The sequence below is a fragment of the Bufo gargarizans genome, chromosome 1 (assembly GCF_014858855.1).
Source record: "Bufo gargarizans isolate SCDJY-AF-19 chromosome 1, ASM1485885v1, whole genome shotgun sequence".
Classification (NCBI taxonomy): Eukaryota; Metazoa; Chordata; class Amphibia; order Anura; family Bufonidae; genus Bufo; species Bufo gargarizans.
In genome coordinates this window covers 304,584,910-304,594,260 of record NC_058080.1, presented here as the reverse complement: position 1 = coordinate 304,594,260, position 9,351 = coordinate 304,584,910, and the positions used below count along the sequence as shown (strand labels likewise).

The following is a 9,351-nucleotide window of genomic DNA, read 5'->3' as shown; positions in this document are numbered from 1 at the left end:
TGGGAGTTAAGGGGTTAAAAGGGGTTAAAAGAAGCAAGAACAATCCCAAACTACAGCAGGATTTACTAGGTGAATTCCAGTTGTCATATTTTCCCAGTATATATTAGTAGTAAAAAAAAAAAAAGGCAGTAAATAGAAGACAGCAGCATCTGAACCATAAAACTTAAAAGCATGCTTCGCAGAACTTGGTCCAAGGGTACCTTGTAGCGGAAAAATATGAAAACTAAGGCAGCACTTCAAGTGAGAACCCCCTATTCACTCATGTAATGTTTCAGCTCTACTGAGCCTTTCTTAAGCATTAATGGTAGTCTGCAAATGAGACATGGCCTATAAGCTTACTTAGAAACAGTTAACGGCCTGCTGAGAGGATTAGAGAGAATCCCACTAAATATTTTATGCTGCTGCAGACAAGAGCCATTACATTAATTACAATATAATAGGGAACTGCTGCTTATTCACCTTCAGTTCACAGTGTACAATTAATTTTATGGATTAGAAGAAACTTGATGCACACATAATCGTACCACCAAACACATTCATGTCTTTGTAAGAAACATTTTGGGGGGAACTTATTAAGCCCTGCACTCCAGAAATCAACTTCAAAAAGAGGCCTTTACAACTTTTGGGGTTACTCATCACTTATTACAGTTTTGCAAAGTTGGCTACATTATTGAGGTCTAAACCAGATTTATGAATTCAAAAAGTCATGCAAATGTTGCAATTTCACTCTAGTGGGGGGAAGGTATAAAAACTGGACTAATATCTCTAGACATATTTAAAGATGCACCAAACTTGTCAAAATAACTTAAAATAATGGCAATGCAAAACTGACTTCAAACATTTTCCTCATGAAAAATTATCCACTTTGTTTCTTCTCAACTATACTACTCAGTCACAAGTACAGCATGTGGACACCACTTCTAATTTGTGGGTTTTGCAACTTCAGAAACATACAGTATATTTCTAATAGGTGGGGCATATAGCCCTACAAGCGCCAAAATTAGGAAGTGAAGTTGTCATACCATAGGGTTAAATAATTCAAACTGCATAAAGTGTCACCTACCAGTAGTTTTGTCATGATAGTACTAATATTTCTATGTGGAAAAATCTATGAGCAGAATAGCAGAATAGTTTAGGAGCAAAATTGAGAGAATAGAGCTGTGAAGTGAAGAAGTTAGGCTACTTTCACACTTGCGTTCGGAGCAGATCAGTCTGGTATCTGCACAGACGGATCTGCTCCTATAATGCAAACGATGATATCCGTTCAGAACGGATCCGTCTGCATTATATTTCAGAAAAAAGTCTAAGTCTAATTGTTAGTCAGACGGATCCGTCCTGACTTTACACTGAAAGTCAATGGGGGATGGATCCGTTTGAAATTGCACCATATTGTGTCAACGTCAAACGGATCCGTCCCCATTGACTTACATTGTAAGTCTGGATGGATCCGTTTGGCTCCGCACAGCCAGGCGGACACCAAAACGCTGCAAGCAGCATTCGGATGTCCGCCTGCTGAGCAGAACGGAGGCCAAACGGTGCCAGACTGATGCATTCTGAGCGGATCCGCATCCGTTTGGGGCCGCTTGTGAGAGCCTGCAAACGGAACTCACAAGCGGACGCTAGTGTGAAAGTAGGCTGCTAAGTCCCGTGCACGTCTCTTTTTTTATTTTTTATATCCTTTTGATAACTTTTTGTGCAAAAAAATAATAATTACCCTAAAATACGCGAATGTTCTCTATGGGCTCTTCTTAAGTCAAGATGCAAGAGTGTGCGACCTAGGTAGCCAACCAGTAAATTGGGCTTTGGTGGATCTCTGTAAGGTTCTGAGTAGCTCACAATGCTTTAAGCATACACTAGATATAGTAATTTTTCTAAATTACTTATCTTTCAAGGTTGGTCTGTGAAGGTTGTCATTCTGGATGAAGTGATAATTCAAACAACAAATTGATAGCCTGTCTATGGATAGGGTGCCAATCCATAGTCTGGCATTATTACCAACAACTGCATCTTATAATGGCCAAAGAAACTCCACTGTCTGATCGGCTGTCTTGTGGTCAGTGTTTAGCAGTCTTTTTTGTATGAAACTGACAGTACAAAGGCTTATTTCACACAAGCAATACAGAATGAGTTGGAGTCTGTTGAGGGAAAAACTGAAACACTGAATGCAAGACATAATGGACTCAACTTGCATGCAAAGCCATCAGTTTTGTACTGTACAGATCCTAATACATTCTGTGTTGGTCATGTGAAAGAGGCCTGTGGTAAAAATCTGTCATTATGGATCATAAAACTCACAAGTGTATGGTCAGCCTTAGTTCAGCTATGGGGGGGGGGGGGGCTCTCACTGTCTCTGGGAGGTCTCTCTTTTTGTTTTTCTTATGAAAAAGACTGACACGTGATTCCCTCTCCACTTCAAAGAATACATTTTTTGTGATAATACATTAATATGCTCCTTTTTAGAATATGTGTGCAAAAGTATGCAAAGATAATTTTTGGCAAAGCCAGAATACTTTTAAAATGGTGACCAACTCGTATACATGCAGTTTGTGACTTGACGTGGTAGTTTTTCATCATGGTAGAGAATTGAAAGTGGCCCTGGAAAAACCTACACGTTCCCCATGTTGTAGACAAGTCCACACTGACATGAAGGTGTGGCAACACATGTTGGCCACTGCTCGTACAGGCCCTATCAAGACAAGCATAGTACATGCTAGCAGGGGCCAACTTGTGTTGCTGTACACAAGTTGGCCTCTGCTAGCATGTGCTATCACTGTTGCTGCCAGAGGAGGCATTTACTTTATGAAGAACCACAGGCCTTGTCAAAAATGAAATGCCTTCTCCAGGAGTCCTTGCGCTAGACTGAACTTAGAGGTTTTAATCATTATTTACGCCAGTTTCTGGGGTAAGTAATTGTAAATATGCTGACAACAATAATATCATTTTGAAATATTTGCACAATGATGTCTAAACCACCCTAATATTGATTTTGTTACAAGCAGCTTAACTATGATGGGCTCATATTTCTTGTTTTAAATTTCAAAATACTACCTTACAGGCCTTATCACGTAGTTCTAAACATCTTTCATAAATTATAAGGAAATGTTGATGGACATTTTGAGTGGGTAATGCATTGCTCCACCAAATTGTTATCTAGATTGTGTATGGATTCTGCATTTGTATAGTAGCAAAATGCAAAATGCACCTTGTAAAAGTTCAATGATTGCCTTTAGAATTCCAGTGCTCTTTCTTAATCCTATGAGTTGGGAACATACACGCACATTTCCCATAGTGCTAAGCTTTAAACTTTCCTAGCTGTCTCTATCACTAGTCAGGAATTCTCAGTTCTACACACAAGAACCTTTTGAGAAATCTGGGCCAGTAGGATAGATAAGTAATAACAGCCTCATAATTACAGGATTCACTTCTCCTTGGAGTTCACGTATTGTCAGAGAACAAAGACTATATTGTCCACAATCTCAGACTAAAATGTTTGTTTTTTTAGCTTTCCGCAAAACTGACTTCAGAGGTTAGGAGCGGTCTAACAGCTCTATCAGAATCAGCACGCCAGCCATAAATACTATCTGCTTTTAAAAAAAATATGTTGTGTACTCCATGTGAGCAAAAATATCACTTACGGACCTCATGACTCACAATATACAGTCATTTGTGCTTTTGCCATTTAAATATTTATCATATAAATCAAGACAATGTAAAAATCTACCAACTGTGCACCAGCACAATCGGATTCTGGCCATTGTTGAATCAAAGCATATTCAGGCATATTCTACAATATTTGGCTTTAGATGCTGCAGCAATATGTTGAAATAAAAAAAAAAGTCTCTGAAATCTAGGTTTCAGAAATACTGTACAATCAAACACTATAGGTTTTTTCTGTTTCCAATAGAGGAGTCAGCTTACTAAACAGGTTTATCTTGCTTCCTATAGGAAAGTTAAAATTTTGCAATTACTCTTTGTATTTGTGGCTCCATGTCCTAGCTCTGACATAACTAGTCCAGTGGACATAAACGTCAAATGATTTCTTGATTTGTATCTGGCAATTTCCCCAAATTATTTATATAAACGCATCTTCAGGGCCAGCCCTGTCCCATCTGGTTTCTACAGTCAACTATCATCTTAAAAACTTGCCGCATTCTTAAGGAGCATTGAAAGAAGGAAGCATACACATCTACTGCCTTGCTTCTGTATTCACCGACTACTTGACATTTTGCATGTTCCTCTTTAGCTGTGGAGGCTTGAGATGACCCACAGTGTGTCTTGTCTCATGATTTCTTGACAATGGACTTTTGCTTCTGTTTACGAAGGTGTGCCTCAATTTCATGTCTGAAGACCAGCATGCCTAGCTGTCCATGAGAGGCCTCATTCATAGCCTTTGACTGCATGCACATCTTGTACTGCTCTGGAGTCAACTCATCCACACACCGCTTTTCATGCCACAGGTGAAAGAGGCCTCTAACAGCTGTTCTGATCACGATAAGGTTGCTATGAAGGTATTTACGGTACAGATGAACATCTTCACCACCCCAACCTTTGATATCCAGATCAAAACCACCTGAGGCAAACAATGAGAAAAATATCAAGTTAATTATAGGATTTTTATTATCCTTCATTTCCTACAAACCCTTCTAATTCCTACATGGTCAACAGACCTCAACTTGTTCCCAAAATAAATGAACAGCGGTGCTCTCCAAGTTAGGCTTCATGTGTAAAACCATGGGGACAACTCTGTATAGTGGAATGCAGAGTCTCCATGGATCCACATTACAATTATATAGACACTCCATGTCCCACCCTACCTTATGATACTACTGTGAAACACTGTGCCTTATGCCTTAGAATCAACAACTGTAGAGGACAATACTTTCATTAAATTATATAACTCTGTGAGAAAAAAAATATCAAAGTTGCTCTATATGAAACTAAAGGCATGTGGAGGTAAAGTAAGGGCAGACAGCAGGAAATGAATTAATTATTACATATACAAAATATAGTAATTGTGTATAAAGTGGTCAGAATTCACAAATGTTCACCCATGATATTTTCTGATATACAATATAAGGAAAAAAGTCATTTTGCCATGCAGTCTGCCTATACAAACATTTGTGAAAGAAAGGGCCATTCTAAAGAGCTCACTAAATTCCAGGATGGTACTGTAATAGGATGTCACTGTTGCAGTAAGTCAGTATTATTACAAAGTCGAAGCAGTTAGGAACCACAGCAACTACAGTTCCAAACCTTCCCGGGAACTAACATCAATTCAGCATCAAAAGCTGTGCGCCAGGAGCTTCATGGCATGGGTTTCCTTGGACAAGCAGCTGCATGCAAGCCTTACATCACCTAGCACAATGCCAAGAGGCAGGTGAAGTAATGTAAAGCATGCCGCCACTGGATCAGCGGAAACATTATCTGTGGAATGACGAATCACATTTCTCTATATGGTAATTTGATGGATGAGTCTGGGTTTGGTGAATTCCAGGAGAAAGCTTCCTGTCTGACTGTATTTTGCGAACTGTTTGGTGGAGGAGGGATAATGCCATGTTTGTTTGTTTTTCCAGGGGTTGGCCTAGCCCTCTTAGTTCCAGTGAAGGCAAATCTTAGTGTTTTGGCATACCAAGACATGTTGGATAAATGTATGCTCCCAACTTTGTGGGAATAGTTTGAGGAAGGCCTTTTTCTGTTCCAGTATGACTGTGTCCCACTGCACAAAGCAAAGTCCATAAAGGCATGGTTGGGGTGAGTTTGATGTGGAAGAACTGGACTGAACTACAGAACATCAAACGCGTTTGAGATGAACTAGAATGGAAATTGTGGGCCAAGCACTCTGAACCAACATCAGTGTCTGACCTCACTAATGCTCTTCTAGATGAACGGGCAAAAATTCCCCCATGTACACTCCAAAACTTTGTAGAAAGCCTTCCCTGCTTAAGTTGTAAAGGGGGCCAAACTCCATATGTAAAGCTCCTGTAGATATAAGATGTAGGTGTCCCAAAACTTTTGTTGACAAAGTGTATATAACTCATATAATATGACCAAAAGAGAAATGCCCCAGAATACATGCTTTGCACTAAACTTATTATGTGTATATTATGTGTCTGCACCTCACTACACAAGTGGGCATGACTTGGGATTTGGCTTCAATGTGACAATGTATGCCAAAATTTGTTATCTTACTAATAGATGGTATAAAGTTAGACAAAAATGTTTTACTCCCGTTGCGTTTCTCAATCAGTGGGAAAGGGGTAGGGTGCATTTTTGTATGAATAATTATTGTATGTTGTATTACATTAAATAAAAAAGACATCTAGCCATGCACCAAATGTATCATCCAGTCTGAGCCGCTGTGATAAACTTGGTGCCTCTTTAGACTGTCTAGCCCAATTGTCCCTAAGCTATGACTCTCCAGCTGTTGCAAAACTGCAGCTATCAGGGCATGATGGAGGTTGTAGTTTTGCAACAGCTGGAAAGTCACAGATTGGAGATCAGTGGACTAGTCTAAGTTCTGCTTTTTGTAACAGCCATGATGAAGATTTATTATATACCCAACCCCAATGGATGAGACTTGACTTTAAATGGTGAGTGAACCAGGAACTCTAACCTTCCATTCTCATAAATTGAACATATCATATACTCTCCACAGACGAGTACTAACTTGACATGCATTACAATCAGATGTTGAAAGAACTGGAATAATTACTACTGTGGATAGTAATGTCATAAGTTACAATGCACATAGATGCAGCCAAAATCCCATCATTATAATGATATACATTATCTTAATAGCCAACATACTTCTCAGCAGCATTAAAGCATAAATCTCAAAGTATACTAAACTGTCCAGTAGATGGCAGTATTCAGTAGTATATAAAACTTACCTATGTTAATAAAGTCTGAACGGTACTGGCAAGTCATACCAAACCCAAAATCTCTCCAAAATCCAGTATCCTTCTTAATTACCTGAAAATAAAACATGTACTTTTAATATTTTCTTATAATATAAATATGTGTATATAGATATATAATCATTTAAAAAAGCACTTGTTTAGTTAAGTGTGTGTTTGCACAGAAAAGTAGACAATTAGTAAAAAAAAAAAAGTAAGGATAGTGGCTTTATCAGTGCTGGAACAACGCCTGCCAGGACACGCCTGAGAATTGCTGGCAATGTCAACCGGGTGGTACTAGCTTCTAATCCAATTACATCAGAGCTGCCTGAAGACCGAAAGAGGCATTCTCATGCAGGAAATATAATCTAATAATTGTGAAATCATCAGTCAGGTCACAAAATGTAATTAAAAGAGAAGGCATAATGTGCATCATACTTCCGATAACTGAAATGATGAAGTGCTACTAAATTTAACAAACTGTACTAACATTTATTCAGCATTCTGCACCAAATATTATTTTACATTTTAGATCTATGCAGCTATTGCAAGAGGGTGGATGCTATGACACTAAATATTTTTGGATTCATTTCCTATATGGTTTGTTTTATGAAATCACTACTTTAGCCACACCAATTACAGCGTATGTATTACGGATAACTTCGTGTTCGAGGTGACTAGCCAAAGGATTTAAATCTAAATCAGTATTCATATGGCTCAGTTTTCCTGTCCTATATATGTCTTTTTTTTCTACATTACACCACTAAAATATTTAATTATATGTGTTAGGAGAATCCTTCTAATTCTTAAAGGAGTTGTCCAGGATTTTTTATATTGATGACCTATCCTCAGGATAGGCCACAATATCTGATCAGTGGGAGTCCAAAACCCAACACCCTCAATCAAATGTTCCGAAAAAGATCCAGCATTGGAAGTAGGTGGCGGTGCTGCCTCCATTCACTTTAAGGTATTGCAGTCCATGATATAAATGATCGAAAAACCACTTTTTCAATTCCTCTAGGACAGGCATGGCCAACCTGAAGCTCTCCAGCTGTTGTAAAACTACAACTCCCACCATGCCCTGCTGTAGGCTGATAGCTGAAGGTAGCCTCGGCAAACTGGGAGTTGTAGTTTTGCAACAGCTCTCCGCCTCAGGTTGGCCATCCCAGCCCTAGGAGGACTAAAACTAAATTAAGAAACCATTTACAATTAAATTTCCCCACTTTCCTAGTTTTACATAGAAAAACAGAAAGTAAACAAAACTAATCACCAGCTCCAAAATATAAAAGTATTTATCCTGTACACCATAATGGAAGAAAACTCAAAATGAATGAATTGCCAATTTTTGCCCCTGAAAAAAAAATGTTTGAAGAGCGATCAAAAGGTTGTAGGAACCCCCACAAAAGTACCACTAGTAAAGTGTTAGAAAAACAATATAATTTCGGTGTCACTGTTAGGCTACTTTCACACTAGCGTTCGGGTGTCTGCTTGTGAGCTCCGTTTGAAGGGGCTCACAAGCGGCCCCGAACGCATCCGTCCAGCCCTAATGCATTCTGAGTGGACACGGATCCGCTCAGAATGCATCAGTCTGGCACTGTCTGTCCTCCGCTCCGCTCAGCAGTCGGACACCTGAACGCTGCTTGCAGCGTTCGGGTGTCCGCCTGGCCGTGCGGAGGCGTGCGGATCTGTCCAGACTTACAATGTAAGTCAAAGGGGACGGATCCGTTTGAATATGACACACTATGTCTCAATCTTCAAACGGATCCGTCCCCCATTGACTTTCAATGTAAAGTCTGGACAGATCCGTTCAGGCTACTTTCACACTTAGAATTTTTTTTACAATATAATGCAGACGGATCCGTTCTGAACGGAGCCACCGTCTGCATTATATGAGCGGATCCGTCTCAGACAGATCCGCTCTGAACGCTAGTGTGAAAGTAGCCTAATCATACTGACCCGCACAATAAATATAACATCAAAAATAACATAAATATAACTAAAAAAACAGAATTGCATTTCTTTTAAAATTTTATCCCACAAGGAATTTTTCCCGTTTTTCAGTACGTACATGATGTGATAAATTAAATGGTGGCATTAAAATAATATTACTTATCCTACAGAGAAACGAGGCTTCATACAGCTATGTGAACGGAAAACTCTAAAAGTTATGGCTCTTGGAAGGAAGGAAGGAAAAAAACAGTGTTTCCATTTAGAGTCCTATGACAGATTTTATTGCTTTGTTGCTTATTGGAAGTGAACATTGTTACCTTGACCTATATTTTAATGAATATTGGCCTTACAGGGCAGTTGCAAATGTCTTCCTGTTTTATAGTCAAATAAACATTGGATGTTTGAACTAAGTCTAATTTCTTAAGAATTACAAAGTGCAGCTATTATAGCGGTAATTACTAACAATTTAAAGAGGATCCATTGTTTCCCAATAAATGTGCAGCAG

At 39.0% G+C, this 9,351-nt stretch overlaps 1 protein-coding gene across 3 annotated transcripts in view; it reads right to left on the bottom strand.

Moving 5' to 3' along the window:
- Nucleotides 1–1,633: 1,633 nt before the first annotated feature.
- CSGALNACT1 (chondroitin sulfate N-acetylgalactosaminyltransferase 1) overlaps nucleotides 1,634–9,351 on the bottom strand; it is a 332,098-nt gene continuing 324,380 nt past the window's right edge. For all 3 annotated transcript variants that reach the window (XM_044305053.1, XM_044305061.1, XM_044305069.1), the window contains 2 exons: nucleotides 6,891–6,972; nucleotides 1,634–4,570 (listed from right to left, as the gene is read on the bottom strand). In XM_044305053.1, coding sequence (XP_044160988.1) covers nucleotides 4,281–4,570; nucleotides 6,891–6,972 — 372 coding nt within the window. In that variant the 3' untranslated portion in view covers nucleotides 1,634–4,280. The remainder of the gene's footprint in view (nucleotides 4,571–6,890; nucleotides 6,973–9,351) is intronic.